The sequence below is a fragment of the Pleurodeles waltl genome, chromosome 7 (assembly GCF_031143425.1).
Source record: "Pleurodeles waltl isolate 20211129_DDA chromosome 7, aPleWal1.hap1.20221129, whole genome shotgun sequence".
Lineage (NCBI taxonomy): Eukaryota > Metazoa > Chordata > Amphibia > Caudata > Salamandridae > Pleurodeles > Pleurodeles waltl.
Genome location: NC_090446.1, coordinates 71349721 through 71373137, shown reverse-complemented (window position 1 = coordinate 71373137; position 23417 = coordinate 71349721). Strand labels below are relative to the sequence as shown.

Sequence of the window (23417 nt, the reverse complement as noted above, 5' to 3'; positions counted from 1 at the left end):
CTGCTTTCCTATTCAGAACTATCAAACTGCTCAATTTCCTCCCTATGTTCCCACACCTGTCCATTCCCCCTTAACTTTTAAAGGTAACAACCGGCATTCCCCAACTTGGTCTTCAGCATCCTTCCCTTAATTCCTTGCCGACCAACAGCAACCTTAATTGTTCATCTGCCTGCGCTTTCTATGTTCTCTTCTTTCAACCCACCTCATGGTTCTCAACGAACATGTCAAAATGTCCCCAATGTAGTGCCTCCCTCACACATCATGACTTAACTCCAGCTCCTCCCTCTCCATCACTTCTATCACTATGCACCCATGCTTCCACATCCATATCAAACTAACTAATCTTTACTCATTTACACAAATGCATCCTACATACAGCACCAATCACTTAAAGAATCCTCTCTAGCTATCACATATACAAGTGGACCTTACAATATTTTATTATCCAATTCTCCTACACAACCACCTTCCTCCATCATGTCCAGTCATTCGAACACACACTGCTCTCTACATCACAACCACTAACTGCACTCTTCATCTGACACCCTCCATCCTCACCTGCTTAATGCTCACAGACATTTGAAATCAAACTCCCAATTAACTTCAAAAACATTAACATCAATCACAACTTTCAGATCAGTCAAGCTGGACCCTAGCCTCCTCCAATCTCCCTTAACAACTGGCCCTTAACATTTTAAAGACACAAAGGGACCAGAGTTCCCACCTGCCTTGGCTTACTTCACTCCCCTTTTCTACTTGCTGCCTGCTTCTATCCACTCAACAACATCAACACAAAACTGTGTGGTTATAGATTCATGGCCAATGTTCAAAAAGACACATATTGAGCAAATATCAGCAGTAGACAAACTATAAAATTAGGAGACCAAAGCTTCAAACAGAATAACTCTACTGGAATTCCCCACACAACAAAAAAGGAAATAGAAACAAACCACAATGTACCATAAAAAAGATAAAACAGCTGTTCACAGTGCAATGCCTATGGTACAGATCAAAACACAAGCAAGATAAAATATAACTTCAAAGATACAACAGGACCTATGAGTCCTCCATTAAAAATGCAAAAACATCCCACAACTCAGACAGGATTTTGATCACCAAGTTCCTAATGAAGGAACTTCAAAAAACACTGTTGTAAATTCTCCACATACAATGCAGAGCTGTGTCTAAACATCTGTCCCAGGTTTTCTTTGACCGAATGGCAAATCACATTGACATCAAAGCAAATGCATTACAAGTTTATCTATTAAACAAAATAAGATCTTTGCATTTAGGACACCAGTACAATTTTCCCCCTCAAAATAAGACTCCAGTTTAATCTCTAAGCAGCTCACCCTTCTTGAATTCCAAACCCACTGAAAGGCAGTGAACCAGCTGGTTCTCCAACAAACCCACACAAATTGACAAAAATGTTGCTATCAACTTATGTTGCAGTTTCAGCATTGAACATTATCAACTTTTCCTTTACTACAGACATGTTTTCATCAGAAATGAAGATGTCATGTACATGTCTACTTGCTAAGAAAAACAACCTCAACCCACCAGACCCTAACAGCTGACAACTTCTAATGGGTTGTTCCTTAGAAAACTAATACAAAGAAAGGCTTTCTACCAGATCTCAAACTTTCTGGTCAAGAACATCCCACTAGTCAAGCAAAAACCTGATCTCAGTTTAGGGTGGTCTGAAAACAGCAATGGAGAGCAACAGTTTTTTCAGAACCACTACTTATCAACTTATTGTCAGTCCTTGATATTGGGTATTATGAAACACTAATAAAGGGCACTAAAAGAAACTGACACTAAAAGATTCAGACATACTTAGGTATCCACTACCTTATGGACAGATCAAGCATTAACCCCTCCTTTCATATCTACACTATACAGTAGCAAGGCGGGAGTTACTCAAGGTTCAATCATCTTGTCACTCTTCAAAGTATTCCTTTGCCAATCCAAGATATCATTAAATGTTTCCACTGCAGATGTTATAACTCCAGTGATGATATTCATAGAACCCTCAGCTCACCTCACAGAACACATATTTTTTATCCCGCAGGCTTCAGACTGGGTCCAGAGGACTATGATTTCTGCCTACCAGTTCTCCGCATTCTGCATGTAGGATTCAGCAGACGGACATTGACATGTCACCCCGTCAGTAGTACTCGTGCTCTGTTAACTCTTGAGTGCATCCTTTTTCTGTTGTTTAAAAACCTCTTTTTGTTTGTGTTGTGTATGGTAAGGTGCTTTGTTTCCCTTGTGCTTAGGTCTATTCATTATAAATAACACTGTAATGCTCAAAATTAAAGAGGAGAGCGGGGTAAAAGAAAGTGGAATTTACTTTGCCTCCTTTGGCTGCCAATACTGCCTGTTATAAATCAGTCTTGCAAGCTGGATGAATGATTTTATTTAAGTTGGAGGAACCTGAGTAATTGTTTCCTATAAACGTTCTCAAAATTACATTAAATATTTGCAAAATTATGCGTTTGTGCTTTGCTGGTATCTCGGTTCTTTATTGTTACCAGAAAACACATCTTCTGTAAAACCTTTTCCTATGGTCCATTGGTGAGACATTTTCTACTATACCCACTCCCCTCGGTAGCTCGTGAGAATTTGTAATACATCTCTACACAGAAATTTTACATATTTTACCAGCATCCTCATACACTCTTTTCTCTGCCAATCCTTGCTCCATGCACTAACCTCTTCAATTACCCATTTATACCCAATTTACTGATTAATCTCACAGAGTAACCTATTCGACCATCCATTTCCTTTTCATCACATGGCCAACTGCACATGAAATATTCTACCTAAACACTAGTTGTCCATCAATTCACTCATCTATCACCCATTCCTTTAAGCCTATTATTCACTCTTGGAGCTAAAATGTAAATTCAGTTTTTCATTCACTCATTAACAGACCCATCCATTCATGAAATCATTTTCCCAGTTACCCTTCATCCACTTATTTTATTCGTCCTTACATTCACCTCTTCAACCATCCAAGCATGCATTTACTTACCTTCCAGATATTTTACCACTCACTACAGTATATACATAAATTGTCCCATCTTTTACTTTCTGATTGCCCAGGATCCAGAGGGAATGTCCTGAAAGTTACCTGCACACAAGAAGTACAACAGGATGCCCATCTCTAGGATGCATACTGCCATAAGGACACGAGAGATGCACTGCCAATGTGTACTCTGTTGCTTGGTACCTAAAGGAAATAAGACCATAACAATGAGACTTAATACAGTGCAGTGGATACTATATTCAGCCTTTACAACGCTGATTTTACCATGCATGACATTTACCATACAGGTAGGTACCACAAAGGTAAGTAGGGTATAGGTTTTCACCTTTACCGGGCATCCTTTACCATGCAGTACATTACCACGCACAAACGTATTATATTTTTAAATAACATCATCTTAAAGACATACATAAAAGCTAAGATTAAAAGTTTCAGCTGGCATTTGTGTGCCACAAAGTAGGCAAAATGTTACAAAACAGCACAAAGAGCTGCAAGAGAAATTAGTTCACGCACAAAAGCTATTTCATGGCATAAATTGACCCTCAAGCAGCACTAGAACTCTTTGTTCCATCCCCCTGTTAATGAATGCAAGAGGAGGTGTTTTGGGCAGGCTAGCACAGAACCACAGGATGTGGCACATAGCCAGATCCATCAATGTAGCATGCTTTGATTTTGCCCTAGATCCCTAATGACAAAAAAGCAGGTCAAGCAGCAAGCAGTCAAGTGATATTGTGCATGATACCGCTAACACATTTGCATTATACTAAAGCACACCTCCAATGTGTCTGACCCCTGTGCTATTGTCTAAATGTGGAATTTGTAGTACAAATTGTAGACTAGACACTGTTGACTCACTTTTGCACAAGAATATGAGGTTGAGCGGCACTCAGAAAAGCGAGGTTTAGCACATGCACCGCCAATGATGTACTAAAGAGGCTGTCGACACTAAACCAGATACTACACTGTTCATCGCACAACTGTGTTGCATATATCACACAACTCTCCAGTGCATCAAGGGCAGTAAACCTGAGTCTAGGAGCACTGTGAAAGCGGGTTCATTGTGTAGCGTGTTTTTTATGGAGTGGAGTAGTATCCTCAGGGCATCCCAGAGAGATGGGAATCTGTAGAGTCAATCAAGAAGGAGGGTACGCTTGAGTGTGCACTAAGAAGGGAGTAAAATCCTCAGCATGGAAAATTGGCAGTTTATACCTTAGAAGTGACAAATAGGATGTTCACCAAGGATGGATTACTATTCGAAGTGTGTACCAAGAACTCAATAGAGAGAGAAATACCAAGGCCCATATTTATAGTTTTTTAGCGCCGCATTTGCGCCGCTTTTTGATGCAAAGCCGGCGCTAGCTTACGAAATACAATTGTATTTTGCAAGTTTGCGCTGCTTTTGCGTCAAAAAATGATGCAAAAGCGGTGCTAAAATAATATAAATATGGGCCCAAGTGTGTCTACAAGGAGAGAGAAATATGTGATGTTAAAAATGAAAGCCAGAGAACTGAGCATGTCTAGGAGAAAGGTTGGGATGGACTGAGATGTTTGTAGCAAGCAACAGGTTGAGAACAGAGAAGACGCATTAGGAGTGAAACTAAGAAAGTAAGTAAGTTTCTTCGGTGTAGTTTACAAAATAGCAAAGTCAATGGGAGCCTCTGAATGGGACACCTATTGACCTAAGTCCGATCTTTTCCAGTTACAGGCACTAGGCCCATCCACACAAGAGGGACATTGTTTTGATCAGCACAAGCTGGGTGTTAGGAATTTTGTGGATTCCTACGGATTCCGGAAATTTCCATCACAGTAAAATAAGGAAAATTAATGATTTCAACAAGGATTGAGGTATGCAGGGCAGTGTGAGTAAGAAACTTTTGTGGGATTCACACAAGGCACACCATCCTTGAATCCTCTGGTTGTCTGCTTTTCGGAAATGTCTGTGGGCTGTAGGTTTCTATGGGTGGTGGCTCAGCCCGGCCCCAAATCTTGCATCTACCCCTATTGCTGATCTCTCCATGTAGCAATTTAGGGCCTTTTGTGTCAAGGTCTTGTGGCCTACCCACACAAGTAAGGTGTCATTTTTATCAGGGAGACATGGGGGAATACTGTGTGGGAGGGAATTTGTGGCTCCCCACAGATTCCATATGTTTTTCTCACAGAAATATGAGAAAATATGTGTTTTTAGTCAACATTTGAGTATTGCTGGGCTTTGAGGTTAGGAAAATGGTATGGGATACATGCAAAGCACACCTGGACTCCCCTAGATGTTTAGTTTTCAGCACGGTCTGGTAGATTTTTCCATGTGCCAGCATACCCAAGCTCAAAAAGTGCAGCCGTTCACCACTGCAGGTGAAACTTGGGGTTTGACACACTCTCCTGGCCCATATGTAAAAACAACATACAAAAGAATCAAATGCCCTCTCACTTGCCATTGGGATGGGATGCTTCAGTCTGCCAGGGAGCAGAAAGGCTGTTGAGCATTTAGGGGTTGAGGGTGGGGCCTGATGTTAAGATGGGAAAAACTCACACCATTATTTTATAAAAAATATATATTGGTACCATAGAGTAGGCTTTTTGCCCCCCTCAGGGCCAGATTGATTGTAATTAGCTACATCTGCCCCAAGGGGGGGGGGGGGGGGGGCAGAAATACTGGTACCTCATTTACCTGGGGGGTTCATGACCATAATCATGCCGGATAGCGTCCACCCATATATTTTAAAAAACAACATTCCCTGACATCAAGTCATCAAATTGACTTTCTGTCCACCCCTTGAGTGGGAAGACAGATCTAGGGAAATTACCCCAATCTGCCCAAGGAGGGGGGACAGAAAGATTGTTGCCCCATTTAGGTGGGGTGGGGTCATGGCCACACATGGAGGGCAGCCCCAACCCATATATTCTTTTTTTTTTTAATCCCTGGTGTCTAGTGGGCTTTTCCGCCCCCTCAGGGAGGCATATCAAGAATAATTACCCCCATCTGCCCCCGAGCAGAAAGACTGTTTCCTCATTTTCATGGGGTTGGTGTGGGGGGTGTGGCCATGCCCTTTCTAGGCCGGCCCCACCCATATTCTCAGTCAATTAAACCCGTGGTGTCTAGTGGGCTTTCTGCACCAAATGTATTATGAAAGTAGAACTTTACTCAGAAAGCTTGATAGTGACATTTAAACATGTTACCAAGAAGGCTTAAAATGGTTAAAGGTTTTATGTGTCTCTACTGTTTTAAATCAGAAGTCATGATTGACTAATCCTGCTAGTCATATTTTGCTTTTTTTGTGAAATGTGATTGGCTGCATTAGGGCTCTGAAAAAAATGGAATCAGTCATCCTGAAACTTGTGAGTCCGCACCGCTGTGGAAAAACAGATTTGGTCAGCTATGGGAGTCATCTTCAGAGGAGAGTAAATCTCAAGGCCCGCACCAGGAAAAAACTGCCGAAAGTATCACACAACTTAAGAGTCAAAAGGAAATAGCAAGCTCAGCAGCAGCCATTTTAGATACTTAATTCAACTGATATTTTGTTCAAAATCGCAAGTCAAATGTAACACCCAAAATTCAAATATGGTGAAAAAAAAAGTCAGGCAGCATGTTAGGTAAAGCGATCGAGATGTGTGTAGTGGGGGACAGCCACTAAGAGTAGGTAGCATAGGTAGCGTCGGCCCACCTATCAAAGGCAGTGAGATGCAGGGGAGGTTGAGTGACTGTGGCAACCATTTGTGGATCCGATGCAAGGTCCCTGCACCCTACAAAAAAAAATAATGGAAGGTCCTATTATGGGGCATAGTGGGCACATCCTGGCCCTAAGTCAATGTATGTGGACCCCTAAAAAATTACCCTTTGAAGGATCAGTAAAATGTTTTTAAAGAGTCACGCGGCCCTTTGTACCTCTCTGCAGAACTGCAACACGAAAACAGTGGTGGGACAACCAACATCAGCCAACAGCACAGGTGGTGTCAGGACTCTGCAGTTCCTACAAAAAGTTACTGCTCTTCCAGGCCAGACAGGGACCTAGAACTGGTGAATTCTAGGGTTGTTTGACATTATGACTGACATTGTCTTCTAATTATGACATCACTTTACCCTTTGTTTTTTTCATGAACTTCTAGTTTTTTTAATGTAATGTTAAATTGTATTACCATACCGCCATATAACATAACTTTAACCTTTTTTTCAGTAAATTTCAGGTTTTTTTGTGAAAGGTAAGATCTAATTACCATGCCTTACCATAACGTCAAGATAACCTTTGTGTTAGGCCCCTAAGACACTATTTTGTTTTTTGTGTGGTAGCATTGTATCTACCAGTTAGGAAGTGAGAGTTTGACTTGCAGTCTGCTGGTGACAGCAGACTTGGCAGGCAGTTACATCATATTAAAAATAGTCAGCAAGAGGCTGTGCAATTGGCTTCTTGGTCCTGGGAAGTTGAATTTCTGTTCAGCCTTAAAATGTATCCTGAAAAGGCTACTCTTGTACGAAGATCTCATGGCAGTAATCGTTTGTTTACAATCCTACTTGGTGATCTCCTCATGCTGATCTTGACTTGAGGAGGGCCCTGGTCTCCGATCTTCATTGCCATCCACTGGCTGAGCATGCTTTTCATGTTTTAGAGGGACTAGGCAAGAGATGGCCCTTGAAATCACTGAACCCCAGGAAAGCCTTCAGGAGTCTATACGTTGACCAGAAGTGTGGAACTACTGTAACTTGCTCTGAAATGTAAGTAGCAAGGTAGGATGCTTTCCTGTCATGTTTAGTGTACATCTGTATTTTATTTTCTATAGTGCCCTACAACAAAAATTCTATTAGATATAGGACAGGAAAAACAGGTTTGTTACTGCTCTATAAGTTTTGCCCCATTAACAGTTGACATGGCTCTTGAAAAAAAGAAATTCAGTTATAAGTGTCCTTATTGTTAACATAAAACTATCCAAAGTCCTTGTGTAGGGTCAGATTTATTAGTGATCAAATAGGTGCTTTTCCATAAGCAGAACTACAGTCACCATCTTTAATTCTAAGTATGTTGAAACATAGTCAAAGTGCAGTCAGACATGACAAAGAATAGACACCCTGGACTCTTTCAAGGTACATGTTTGTTTTCTTCCCCCACAGCATGCTTGTGCATATGTTTCTGCTACAGGACTTATTAAAAATATGTTTTACTTACATTTCCTGGAAGTGGTTTCACTAGTGTCTTCATATCTTTGTCTAATATCTTTAGGGTCCCGCTGCCTGCTCACTAGAAATGAAGTAAGAAAAAAGTTGTGTGTGTTTTCAACAAACTCAATAAAAAAAACGACTATAATATTAATTAAAAATATAAAGGAGAACAGTGGTGTATTTATTTTCTTTTTTAGTTGAAAGTTTTTTATACTGGTGACCAGATCGAGCAAGTGACAGAGCACTTTGCAAAAGAAAAAGTTATCAATTAATATTTACAAGTTATCAATTGTTACTTTTGTGTTACAGTAGGAAAAATACATTTAATCCTGGAGTACATAGAGCAAGACTGTAGAGCACTTAGATATCACACAATAAAGTAAGGTACATGTCCTAATAAGAGGTGATGCAAATGCACAAAAAATAGAACATCATGTGGTAGCCCATCCAGTGACAGATTATAATTTTGCTGGAACAAGACTATCAAAAATTGCAAAAAGCAGTCCTCCAGAATCAAAAGCAATCAACACAGCATGCGTCAATCTCCTTGTGTTTTAAGTTGTGGGGTGAGCTGGAATATCATTTAATTCTTTACAGGTATAATAGAAATGTTTTATGCTGAAAAATGGCAATAAAAGGAAAGAGACACATTTCCAAAGGATGAAGCAGAAGAGATTATCTTAGAAAAGGGCACAGCTTTTCAGGCTAGCAGTCTAATTAATAACACCACCACAATAAAACAATCAGTGCCACTTTATGTTCTGTCCAAGCTGATAAACTGTGGGATTCACTACCAGCAAGGAGACAAACTTTTAATAATCACTTTAGAACTCAGGAGGGTTGTGGAGACCTGGCTTTTCCCCACCTGTATCTACTAGAGACAACAGACCTGTGCATCACTGTTACCACATCACCAAGAGAATAACCACAGAATCATATTTGGCACAAAGAAAACACCTATCACCTACACATGGTTCCAAATGACAAATCCTCCAGCATCTTATACCAAGATGGAAAAAATACAGAAATCTCAGTCTCAACTACAATGCCAAACTCAAATACAAAATTTAAGTAATTCTAATCACACAATATTAGGCACAAGAAACAACAAGAGTATCTCTTCTCGAGCCATAATCTACCGCTGTTTGATTAAAAAAAAAATCACAGCAAGCTGAGAAATTGACATCATTGTTGCATTATTTTACACTTAGCATTACCTAGCTTGCTGCTTGCAAATATTGCTAGAATATGCTAAAATATGCATAGATATTTCTCTCTAAATCATGGTTTGACTGTGAAATGAAGTACATTTCTTTACTACAATTTGGAATACTCATCAAACTTGATGCCACATTTTAATGTGCTAAGACGGCAGTTCTTAAACTGTGGTCTGGGGACTCCTGGGGGACCAGGACACCTATTCAGAGGTCTTTGCTACTTTGAAAATTATATAATATTAAAAGATGAATAAAGAGTGTATAAATAAAGAAGCAAAATGTTGTAAAGCTGAACAATTGAAAACATTCCTTTAATATGAATGAATTTGAAATTAAAGTCAAAAAATCAAGTTGGTGTCTTCAGATTGACTTGCGGGAGCAGAGCACATGCATCATACAAAATGTAGTATGGACTTTGATTGGCCTCAGTTGCATTTAGAAAATACCAAGCATTTCAATTAAAATGAAAAATGTATTTTTTTTATAGTTGTGAATTGAATAAAATATTGAATCACTTTGGTAATTGTGTGATGAATGCTTGTTTCTCTATTTTTGTGTATTAGTTTGAGGCTCAAATCATGGAAATTGCTAAAGCCGGGTCCCTAGCTTCCACTACTGACTCAGTAGGGATCCTCAGATTCTAATAATTATTCATTGGGGGGTACCTGGAATCGAGGAATGATTAAGTGTGGTCCACAGAACTCAAAAGTTCAAGAACTAGTGAGCAAACAAATTCCAAAATAGTGTGAAAACAGAGCACTAATGGCTTGATAACCCAGTATCCAGATGTATAGCTACAGAGGCATGCCAATCTATTATCCATCAGTATGACCATATTCCTGATAGTGGGAAACATCCTATTAGGTACATAAAATTAGAACTACATTAGAACCTGCACAAAATTGCAATTATCTACATAGGAGGAATATTTCAAATTTCATGGCACAAACTGAAAACTACATACCTTATACTTGACTAATCAGTAGCATTGAGCTCACACAAAGGAGCATGCTACTCATCTGCATAGAACTTCAGCACATGATCTGGGGTAGCGAGCACTATATAAATACTCATACCATGCTGCAAATGAAGTATTGTATACTAAAACACGATGAGCATGATCACTGGCCACTCAAAGCTAGGATAAAATTCAATCTTTAACTTGCAAGGCAAAGAACTGTTCCTCTTAATTTAGATCATCTTCCCCACCTAACAGCCTGCTTAGATGAAATGCATTTTTCCAGCTGATCTCATTATACAATTATGTTTTGAAGTGCATATTATGGATTTAGGTAGTGGATCCATGGAATGGTATTATGTAACTACATACCAGGTGGTTATGTGCCTTAAGGTAAAGTTGAAGAAGCTTGGAGTGATTCATTGTAAGTGCAAAGGGTTGTATGGCAGCATATTGAGGCTAAAAATATCGTGGGATACAAATATAGGGCCTGATTATAACTTTGGAGGAGGTGTTAATCTGTCCCAAAAGTGACAGTAAAGTGACGGATATACCACCAGCCGTATTACGAGTTCCATAGGATATAATGGACTCGTAATACGGCTGGTGGTATATCCGTCACTTTACCGTCACTTTTGGGACGGATTAACACCTCCTCCAAAGTTGTAATCAGGCCCTTAGTGTCAAAAATATTGAGAATCAAAATATCAAGAAGTTAAGTGCATACAATTAAGTGTAGATGTATAATTCTTAACTTCACATCTATGTATCTTGAAGATATATATATTGTCAAGGTGTGTAAATGTAGAGTTAAGTACAGTAAAAATGTGCTTACTCATAGAAACTTGCCTTCCAATATTTTGATTCTGTATATTTTTGACACAATAATCTGTCTCCATGATTTTTTGCAGCCGATATTTTGATGGAATACGGCACAGAGGAAATTGGAAACCGGTAATGGCTGGTCTGATTGTCATTGCAGAGAATTTAAAAGAAAGTTATGAACGGTTTATTCCAGGGTGAAGATGTCAACCTACCCAGGCAAAAGAGAAAAATATAAGAAATTGAGAAGTAAGCTTAGGAATGCACTGAAGACTGAGAAAACTGAATTTTATTTAAATGCTGAAAGAAAATGTTTTGATACAATTACTGTCACTGACAGTAGAGGATACTGGAAATTAGTGAGATATGGAATATCAAAGAAGCAGCCTTCACTTACTTGCAGATTATCTGAAGATACGATGCTTTTGTAGAAGAATTATGTGGCTAATGACTCCCCCCTCCCCCATTTATTAAATGACCATAGAGATGTGGCAACTATGGGTTTATCTGTATTTGAAACTATAAAAAACAACAGCTGCTTAAAAACAACACGACGTTCGACATCAGAAAATCTGCTGCCAATTATGAAAACTAACTTAGAATGATGGACCAGAATTTTTTCCAGCCTGTTTCTGGTGGTTTACAAGGTTGGGTTAGTTCAAGAGAGGTGAAAAGGGACAGTTGTTAGGCAAATATATTCAAGCAGTGCTTCCCAACCTTTTGATTTCTGTGGACCCCCACTTTAACATTAATGGAACCCAGGGACCCCCACTGAATCATCATGGAAATCCGGGGACCCCCGCCTAGGTCATTACTGGAATCTGGGGACCTAATTTAGGAATATTTGTTAATATTTTTTAATTTTCTAGGCTCTCGCAGACCCCCTGAGAAGGCTTCACTGACCCCCAGGGGTGCCCGGACCACAGGTTGGGAACCACTGTATTAAAGGATTAATACAGGTTACCAAAAAAAATGATTACCTAAGCAACTTAATAGATATATAGGGGCTAAAGTTTCTGGAAAAATAGTAGTGCAATCTTAAAAAATGGACTGAGTAAGAAAAATGTTATCCCTTGACAGCATATGGGTTTTAGGGAGGGTCATTCAATCTCTTATCTTCACTTAAGTTTCTGGGTAATTACAAGAAGTGTATAGAACACTAAGATAACCTCTTCTGCTGCTTTGTTGATTTTCAAGACGTGTTCAATTTGGTAAACCATGAATTTACTTCCTTTTCAGTTCCAGCCTGCCTATGTGCAGTTTTGAAGAAAAGACATTACCAAAACCGGGACAGAATGAAAACTGATCATAAAGGTTGCTTATTGGCGGAAATTGCAATATATAGTAGCCTGCAAGGGTGTGTATTGATCCCAACCCTATTTTCATTTTTCCTGGCAGATCTTCCCAATGTGCCAGTACAGATGAACTCATGGTCAGAGGGACACGCCTCCTATTAATAGTACATGGATGATGTGGTGATACCCGACAACACCCAGATTGGTTTACAAAGAAAACGTAATGTTTTTCACGAGTACTGTTTACAAAACTGTTTAACCATAAACTTAGATAAAAACATATCTTGATTTTCGGTCGTAAAAGCAGTAAGTTTAGATGGTACCTGAGGGAACCTAAAATCGAGGAAGTATTAGCATATAAATACTTGGGGAAATCAATTTGAGAAAAGTTCAAAGTGACGCCTTCCAAAACATTGTGAAGTACGAGCTACAATTGCAGGGTTACATCAATTTAATAAAGAGTATGGTGGGTTACCAACTGTCCCGCCTCTACATGCATACAAGGGCAAGAGTCGTCCACAAGTGATATATGGAGAAGAAACACTATAACTAGACTATAAAACGTCCTGGTTGTATTAAGAGTAGAGGTCAACCTCGCCCTCACCAGCATTCCACATATCCACAGGTCAACAGCTGGCAGCAGATCTTTCTCCCACCTCGCCGCCAAGACCTGGACCGTCCTCCCCATCCACCTGCAGCGGACCAAGGACCTGCTGACCTTCAGGAGGCACCTCAAGACCTGGCTGTTCGAGCAGTAGCAGCTCCCCTATCCCCCCTCCCCCCAGCGCCTCGAGACCCTTGTGGGTGAGTAGCGCTCTATATAAATGTATTGATTGATTGATTGACTGATTTGATACAGTTGTTGATGTTACCTAACTCAATGATGATGATTCAAGTGGCCAGGATAGACTTGCAATGGATATCTTTCAGTGACCTGTAGGCATTGCTGTTCTAGCTTTCATCTAATACATTATTAACTTTGTATAATAATATAGCAATACTCTGTTACGAATAATTATTTAAAAAGTGAACTTCAGTGGACACAAGTTGTGAAGCAAAAGATATGACCAGTAAGGGGATATGTCTGGGAAATGAGAGCTTAGCAGCCTAATTGAAGTATCCCAAAGCTTCTTTAAAAGAGATATTTAATAATGTCTCAGTGAAAAGAGATTGCCAGTATTTAGGGTTTTAGCAGTCAGTTCAAGTGTTTAGGCACATCTGGGATGAAGATGGTAAATTCCCTTATGTAGCAAATCTACCAGATCCTGGTATGTGTCCTGAAATATTTAGTGGTCAAACAAGCCTCAGCCTTATCACGCTATACCAATTACTGCAAATCGATCACATCCTAATAGGGTTTTTTCTTGGCGCTCTGTCAAGGGCGCAATGTACTAATGTTCAGATTATACTAGATTTATGTGTTTACTTGATCTCAGTTGGTGTTTTTAAAACACATTTTCTAAAGTATGATGACACTGCACAAAAGCCTGCAAATGATCTTCCAGCAGAATTGCACTTTGGAAGCACCTTTCATTGTAAGTCTTTTTCTTATGGAAATGTGTATTTGAATCTGATCTTTTTTATGTTAGTTTCGTGTACTGATTTTCGAGATGTTATGCCATTTTACGTGTGTTTTGTTTAGTAGCCTTTGTTTAAAAGGACAGACTAGTGTTTCACTGTTTTACAATGTATGCAGTGAAAAAACGAGATCCACATCTGCTAATAGCAGAAACATACTTTTTTAACTTTTTAGTAAATTAACAAGACTAAATCGTTTGAAATTGCAATGTCTCATGGTTACCCAGGTACAAATACCAATTTTTCTATATCCTTTTGCAAAAAGAGTAAATATTACGCAAATGAATCTTCCATTTCTTTTAACCAGTGTCACTGAAATTATGTGATTGTGCGGCCGCTGCACTTTTTCTCATCATTAAGGATTTTCTGCATTTGCCAAGTAATTCAAAATAATCCATCATCTGCAGATTTTAACAAAACAAATTGGTTCTACCTCAAATAGTTCAAAAGTTACTAAAAGTATATTGACACGTGTTGCTGAGCAGTGGAAGTTCCTTTGACTGGTCACCTTACTGTCGCTTAAACCTTTGTTCAAGAGTTAAGTTGGTACCAATAAGGTGCACCCTATGTCAGACAGTGTTAGCTAGCATAACAAGCATTTGCAATGGGTCTCGCATATTGCAAACAAATTAATTTTAATGTTTTAACAAAGGCATCCACCAGCAGAAACAAACAAAACATGAGTGAAAACTGAGAAAAGACAATTTACCAAATAAAATAAAGTTAGCTTTAAAAGATAAAACTTTGTAATTTTGTGCCTGCTAAGCACGTTTTTAGGAACGGAAATGATGCCAGACATGCCTTGACCAATTACGAGGCTGGAAAGAAGAGTGCCACACAGGCCAAAAAATTGTGAGCGACAGGCGGGGTCCAAGTTCTTTACTGATCACAACAGCGTCTCCCAAAGAGGTATGTGCAAGCGCACGCACGCGCCGGATCGACCCTAAAAATTACAAAATAATGAGAGGACCCTCATAAAATGTGCAGCATCACGCCTCATAAATTGTCTTTTCTTTCCACATAATTTGGCCTTCCTCTGCCTCATAATTTGGCCTCGCTCTGGTGCATAAATCCAGCGGCCCGGTTTTCAACCAGTGCAAAGATTCTGCAATATGGCCAGCTTGAAAGGTTTTCCTATCACGTCGCTTGCGAAATGTTCTTGATGTGTGTTAGCTCCGTGTATTTTCTTCAGCGAGTCTGAACTGAGCTGTCTCCAGTAACCACTTCCCCTTCAGTGACCGGTACCAGATGTGCACTCATGCGAAAATAACGGGGCAATCCAATTGCACCTACTTTGCGGTTTGTGTAATAGGGGATGGAACGGGGGTGTTTGTGGGGCATAAACACTTGGGGCAAACTGTTTTCACACCATTACAGCTCAGTTAAATATTAGAAGGTTTATACAAATTGACATGCGCTGAAACCAAACCAGTGGTTGGAGTGCGTTTTTTTCTGCTTAAAAACATTTTCCTTTTAAAAGGAGAAAGAAATGTTTGCTCCGAGGCTAGGTTCACAGGCAAGCGCAGTCGCTCAGTTATTTCTGCACAGTGGATGGGACCCTAGGTGCTGCACCCGGGACCGGCTTTAGGGTGCTTTAGGCTTTAGCACCGGGTGCTGACCTAGATTGGCGGGCGCTGACCTCAGGGGGGCGCTGTGTTTACCAATAATTTAGAAACTTGTGATTTAAAAGCACCTGCGGAAAAGTTCCTTGTGAGTCCAGCCTTCAGGAATCAATTAAAATGTCAATATCTCTGATTAATGTTCCTGCTAGGGCGGGAGCTGGGAGGTTTATCTAGGGGTAGCTTTAACTCGCTATAAGTAGCTCAGAGGGTTAATACGCCTGCTGCAAAGAACAGAACTATATTTTATGTGGACAGCGGGGTAGATTAGTGAAACCAGCCTTAACAAGCACCTTAAAACAAATTAATGTATGTGAAAGGGGGCTATGGAGAGGAGGGGCACTTTGCCAGGTGGTAATGAAGGAATCCGAGGAGGTGGTCATGGGGTGGAGGCGCATGAAAAGACAAGTGCCCAGGGCGCCACCAGCGCTAAAGCTGGCCCTGCTGCACCACCGCTTTCAAGCATGTGCATGGACGTTTGCTGCCAGGCTCCTCCATATAAGTTATCACCATAAACATATGGCATATATTTATGTGCAAACCCTCATCAATAAACCAAACTATTTTTTTAATATGTAGTATTTAAATATATTCCTAGTGTAATATTTTCTAGGGCTAACAAGACCTAAATATCACATATCTTTGGTGAATGCGATATTATAGTTTGATAAAATCAAAAAGAATAACTATTTTCAAAAATCATGTGCAGCTCTTCAGATAATCAACCTTCTTACGTTTGAACTGGGCACATATCTTTGTTGTATGCGATATTATAATATGATAAAATAAAAAAAATAAAAAAAATTGTAAAAATCATATGTACCTCTTGAATTCAGATAATCAACCTTTTTACGTTTGAACTGGACACATATCTTTGTTGTATGCTATATTATAATTTGATAAATCAAAAAGAATGAATACATATTTTTAAAAATCATATGCACCTCTTGACTTCAGATAATCAACCTTTTTACGTTTGAACTGGACACATATCTTTGTTGTATGCTATATTATAATTTGATAAATCAAAAAGAATGAATAAATATTTTCAAAAATCATATGCAGCTCTTGACTTCAGATAATCAACCTTTTACGTTTGAACTGGGCTCTGATCCGGCAAACCCTTTTTTAATGTCAAAATCCCTTAAAATGTCTAACTATAAGCAACCGGGTGAAGCCTACCCTATGGAGTCCTTCTCCAAAGTCGATTTTTCATGGCTGTAAATAATCTAAAACAAGGCCGAATTTCCTTTGCATTTGTGAGATATCTTATTTGGGTGAAGGTCGAGCAAATTGTTGGTGGCGCTGTAGGCCCTTGTTATAGCACTTAAACGCCAATTGATTTTGAACTAGTTTTTTACACTGGGACCTGCTGCAAGCTGAAGGTAAATTACAACACTCCCGTTTTGTCCACTCTCTCAGCTGACTTCCAAAGAAAATGTAAAAAAAAAACACGCGCAAAATTGAAAAAAAATGTTAAAGTGTTTGCTGTTGTTTTCTATTTTTAAACATAAGTGGGCACGGTGTGTAACATCTCACATGAAACCGATCCAAATCTCGTTTTGGAGTCGGATTTCCTCTGCCTCTAAATGTCCTCATAAGTTTCATGGAGATTGGCGCAACTGTTTGCGTTCGAGAAAAGGGGAAATGAACAAGACGCCAATTCATGTCAGTAGAAGGTGCTAGAAAGTGTCAAAAACAAGCTCAATTAGGTCCATATTTATAGTTTTTTAGCGCCGCATTTGCGCCACTTTTTGACGCAAACGCGGCGCAAATTTAGAAAATACAGGCCCATATTTATACTTTTTGACGCTAAACTGCGCTAACGCAGTTTAGCGTCAAAAAATTTAGCGCCGTCTAACGCCATTCTGAAGCGCCATGCGGGCGCCGTATTTATGGAATGGCGTTAGCCGGCGCGAGCAGACCGGCGCTGCCTGGTTTGCGTGGAAAAAAACCACGTACACCAGACAGCGCCGGCGTAGGGGGAAAATGGCGTATGGGCGTCTTAAAATGGGGCAAGTCAGGTTACGTCGAAAAAATCGTCGTAACCCGACTTGCGCCATTTTTTTTCGACGCCCATCCCCCATCAACATGACTCCTATCATTGTAAAGATAGGAGTCATGCCCCCTTGCCCAATGGCCATGCCCAGGGGACTTATGTCCCCTGGGCATGGTCATTGGGCATAATGGCATGTAGGGGGGCACAAATCAGGCCCCCCTATGCCACAAAAAAAAAAAAAAAAATACTTACCTGAACTTACCTTAATGTCCATGGGATGGGTCCCTCCGTCCTTGGGTGTCCTCCTGGGGTGGGCAAGGGTGGCAGGGAGGGTCCCTGGGGGCAGGGGAGGGCACTCTGGGCTCATTTTGAGCCCACTTGTCCCTTAACGCCATGCCTGACCCAGGCGTTAAAAAGCGGCGCAAATGCGCCGTTTTTGGCCACGCCCACTCCCGGGCGTCATTTTTGCCCGGGAGTATAAATACCACGTAAAGGCCTGGGAGTCATTTTTTAAGACGGGAACGCCTCCCTTGCATATCATTAACGCAAGGAAGGGGTTCACGCTAAAAAATGACGCACACTCCGGGCACTTTGGCGCCCGAAGCGTCTAACGCCATAGTATAAATATGGCGTTAGTTGCCGTTAGTTTAGCGTCGAATTTGCGTCGAAAAAAACGACGCAAATTCGGCGCAACCAGAGTATAAATACGGCCCACAATTCTATTTTGTACGTTTGTGCTTCTTTTGCAACAAAGAATGACGCAAATGCGGCACTAAAAAAAAGTATAAATATGGGCCTTAATGTCTTTAAGGGCATAAGGGTGACACAAAGGCCCATATTTATACTTTTTTAGCACTGCATTTGCGAAAAAAAATTAAGCAAAAGCGGCGCAAATTTGCAAAATATAATTGTATTTTGTAAGTTTGCGCAGTTTTTGCTTCAAAAAGTAGTGCAAAGGCGGTGCTAAAAAAGTGTAAATATGGGCCAAAATGTCTGCTATGGAGAAGAACATCCTCCCTTAAACATTTTGCAATCCTATGAGGGATAGTACTACGTGAAAGTCAACCTCATGGCATCGCATGTGGGTCGAAGATCTGTAGATCTGTAGTATCGGAAGGAAAATTAATCATAGATGGTTAAACCCAGCCCCCAATATAGACTCTGGATAAAGTCCAGTTCTTCGGTAAGGCCAGTCGGATTGGGAAAGAGTCACGCACATGTAAACGGAGTGTAATAGCAATCTGAATCCAGGACTTTCAGATGTTCCTCTGGCATGTGATAAATGTTTCTTCAGCCAGCCCATGTTCTAAAAATATTTCAGCAAGGATGGGTAAAGCTGAGCAGCACCATGTAGGGTTTGTGTGTCAATAAAAGGTAACACGAGGGACATGGGCCCCGCAGTACTTATCTGTTGTGAGATTCCATGTTTCTGTCACAGGGCACCAGGGACCACCAGACTGCCCAGAGAAATAGGGATATTCTTACACCGGCACCGTCTAGACCAGTGGTTCCCAACCTTTTGACATCTGTGGACTCACAGTTTATCATTACTGGAACCCGGGGCACCCGCCACTGAATCATTTTTAGAATCTGGGCCCTCCCTACTAAGTCATTACTGAAAGCTGGGGACCTAATCTGTTAATATTATTTAAATTTCCAAGCAGTTGCGGACCCCCTGAGGAGGCTTCGTGGACCCTTAGAGGTCCCCGGACCACAGGTTGCGAACCACTGGTCTAGACAGAGCAAGTAGGGGAGGTGCTAGAAACATCTTGGAGAAAGCAATACCTGCTGGGCGCGGGGGTGCCTGCTCCACCCTGACCACTGCATAGACCACCTCGTCGGCCATGGGGGCTGGACTTCTTCAGTGCTTGTCCCCTCCAAGAAGGACCAGCTCGCTGCTTGAGGGTTCTTATGAGCATTGGGATTTTTGTAAGCCTTTCTGTAAGCTTGTGGGCTTGGTTTTTCGTGTTCCGGTCTAGCCTTCTTCAGATGCAGCCCCTGCAGTGTGTGGGAGGGTGAGAAACGAGAAATACCAATTTGCAGCACAGGAAGGGGTGGTCAGAGTAAACAACAACCAGAAATGGAAAAAGTAACAAAAAACAAAGGCTAAAAATGTTCTTACAATGCAGGGGAGTTTCTGCAAGCAGCAGGCACCAACAGGAACTGTGGTGCAAAGAGAGGGACCTGCAGAGAGAACACTGTTTATGCTGACAGACCCTCTTGTCCTGCTTCTCCTGAGGGAGAACTGGGTCCAATGAGAAACAGTAGGAGCCCAGGTCTGGAGACATCTCCTTTCAGGTGAGAGGGTGGGCCGCCCTAAAGAGAATCCTCTGCTCTTTGCAAGTCTGTGGAATGCTTTGTCCAGGTGAGAAGTAGAAGACCTGCTCACAAAAGATGGATGGTAGGCCCATCCCTGGAGAGAGATCTGTCCACCTAGGGAGACATATACAAAGTCCAGACCCAGGGCCAGACGGGAGAACTGAAGGTAGCCCTTGGAAACATTATCAAACATTATCAAACCAGCCCCACTCTCTCTCTCTTTCTCTTGATGCCCCCCCATGCCTGCTGCAATGAACGTCCGGCAGCTGAGAAAAGTGTCAGAGGCACCAGGAACTGCACTAGGCTTTCAAAACCTTCCTCCAAAGGCTTCATCTCACTGGGAGAATGCCCAGTGGAATAAAAGATCTGTCCAGTGAAAGGGGAGGGTCTCCTCTATAACCACCTATACCTAGGCCAGGCGTGGAGAAAGATCTGTCCAGTTAAAAGGGAGAGTTTCTGCAATAGAGGCTTATACTGAATCCCGGCCTAAAGATAGGTTTGTCGGGTCGCGTGTGACCGGCGAATGATGACTCAGAGCCACTGCAGTTATGATCAACACCTTTATTTCTTACTCTCTTTCACACCATACCCTTCGCGCCTTTCTCCCCTCTATTTATAGCCTGCCCCTTCTAGCCACGGTGCGATCCATCTCTCTTCCGCCTCCGCGTAGTGGTGCAGTCCAGTTCCTGTGACGACACTACATCCCTCCCCAACGGGGAAGGGGAAGATTAAACTTGAACAAAAACAAACCATTGGAATAAAATGTTTCCTTAGCCTTGGTGGCCTTTTGAGGAGATGGGTTCTCTCCTATTCTGGAGGGTGCTCTGCTTGTGGACTCAGGGCTTGCGGTGTCCACGTCCAAACCTGCCCATTCGTCTGTGCTATCCTTGTCATTCTCAATGGATACTACATGGGGCAAATGTTTGAAGAATACCGCATTGTGTGTTACTGTCTCTGGTCCTCGCTGGGTTATTATCATGGTGCCTTTCACTGCGGTCACGTTCCACGGCCGTCTCGAAAGGGAGACGGAATTTCCCTCCTGGGTGGCGATCCTTTACCAGGACGATATCGCCTATTTGTACCTTTACCTCACAGGCTCTCTGTTTTTTGGAAGCATGCGCGTTAGTGCTGGCTCTCCTTGCTGTTGACTTGTCTGGCGGCGGTGACCTCGCTGCCCACGATGGGTGATGGGGGATGGCATCTGTCACTGCTCTCCCGAAACAGAGTTGGCTGGGGGTGGCTCCTGTGGTGGCGTGCGGGGTGACTCTGTATTCTCTCAAGAAGGCATATATCGCCCTTTCCGGGTTCTCACCTTCTGCTACAGCGATGCAAATTACTTTGTTTAGTGTTTTTACAAACCTCTCCACTTCTCCATTTGCTTGTGGCCATCGCGGTGTGATGCGCCGATGTTTGGTGTTCGTTGACGCTTGGAAATCTGCTCATTCATGGCTGTTGAAAGGGGGCCCGTTATCTGCACGCTCCTCTCTCCGAAAAGTCCATGGGTGGCCATCAGTTTTTCAAACTTGGGTATGACTGTGTGGGCAGATGTTGAGTGTACCACCTCGACTTCCAGATAGCGCAAGTAGTCATCCATCACTATGACCATGTATGAGCCATCGGGGAGACTCCCAAAGTCTGCACTAACCCGTTGCCACAGTGCTGTGGGCCCTTGCTCTGTGAGAATCGGCGCTGGGGGGTCAGGGTTACCTCTGGCTTAGCATACCAGGCACCTTTTGACTGTGTCTTCCACCAGCTTGTCCAACCCTAGGAACCACACTTTGTCCCTGAGGCAGGCTTTTGACTTAACGATGCCTTGGTGTGCTCCATGTGCAAGGGATACTGTTCTGGCCGTCAGTCTAGATGGAATCACTAAACGGAGACCTCTCAACAAGCAGCCCTCTTCGCTCACCGAGAGCTCCTGACGTATATTGAATAGCGCATGCAACTGGGCTTGGGCTTCTTGTGTTCGGAAAGTGTCGGGCGTTGGAGGGACCTCTAGTTCCCTGTCCTGGTGGCTGCTATGGCCATCTGTAGACACTCGTCCTGAGCAGTTGCTGTGATGACTTCGCTGAGTGGTATGGGCAGGGATCGGGTGCGCTCTACCACCAGCCTCACGTATTCTTCTGTTTCCCGCGCTTCTTCCATTTCTTCTGGTGTGGCTGTGTGGGCATGTCGGGACAGTCCGGTTGGTACTCCAGTGTGAAGTCGTAATCTTGGAGCTGCAGGATCCATTTCTCAATCCTCGGTGGTGGCTTTGAGGATGAGCCTTTGAATAGCGGCAATAGGGGTTTGTGGTCGGTCACTACCGTGAACGGCTTTCCGTACAGGTAGAGATGGAAGTGACGGCACCCCCAGTGTATGGCAATGGCTTCTCGTTCACTTTGCGAGTACCGCTGCTCCATTGGCGTGAGTGTGCGGCTGGCAAAAGCGATGGGGGCCCACTCTCCGCAATCTTGTTTCTGTGCCAACACTGCTCCCAAGCCTGTGGGGCTGGCATCGACAACTAATTGTGAGTGGTGTTGCGGGTCAAAAAATGCCAGTGTGGTATCTGCGGAGAGTGCTCTTTTCGTGGCTTGGAATGCATTCTCTTATTCCTCACCCCATTCTCATTGGCAATTTGCTTGTGTGAGCTGCCATTGAGGCCCTGTGATGTCTGCCAGGTTTTGCATGAACCGACTGAAGTATGTGACCATACCCAGGAAGCTCCTTAACCCTGATACTGAGGTGGGTGCTGGTGCTTTTTGGATGTCTCTGACTTCCAGGGGGTCTGGCCCGACTCCATTTTTTGAGAAACGATACCCGAAGAAACAGATTTCTTGTTTCAGGAATTCACACTTGTCCCTGTGTAATGTTAGCCCTCTGTTCTGTAGCCTGGCGAACACGGCTCGCAACCTCTTCAAGTGTGTTTTAACGGTGGGGGCGTGGACCAGGATGTCATCGCTCACATTGAGGACTCCCGGGAGCCCTTGCAGGACCTCTTTGATAACATGCTGGGAGACTTCCTCCCCGCTAGAGATGTCAAAATTGAGCCTCTTGTATCTCCACAGATCATTGTGGGTAGAAAATGTGGTTATGGGCCGTGACTCGGGGTGCAGCATGATTTGGTGGTATCCTGACCGGAGGTCCATTTTGGAGAACCAGTATGCTCCTGATAGTTCACTGAGGATGTCATATATCGTTGGTGTTAGGTGTCTCTCCCCTTTTGATCGCCAGGTTGGGCATACGCATGTCGACACAGATTCTGACGGCATCTGGTTGTTTGGGCTTCCGAGCGACTACGATGGGGGAGACCCACGGTGTTGGGCCCAATACTTTTTCGATGATTCCCGCCTGTTCCAAGAGTCTAAGTTCTTGCTCAACTTTGGGGCGCAGATGAAATGCTACTCGGCGATGTCTGAGCGCCGTGGTGGTG

At 42.3% G+C, this 23417-nt stretch overlaps 1 protein-coding gene across 1 annotated transcript in view; it reads right to left on the bottom strand.

Annotated features, from left to right (window-relative positions):
- The window catches only part of LOC138246811 (C-type lectin domain family 2 member B-like), a 54193-nt gene extending 32582 nt beyond the window's left edge, over positions 1–21611 (bottom strand). The window contains exons 1-2 of the mRNA XM_069201573.1: positions 21365–21611; positions 3137–3235 (exon numbers count right to left, since the gene is read on the bottom strand). Coding sequence (XP_069057674.1) covers positions 3137–3235; positions 21365–21611 — 346 coding nt within the window. The remainder of the gene's footprint in view (positions 1–3136; positions 3236–21364) is intronic.
- Positions 21612–23417: the final 1806 nt, after the last annotated feature.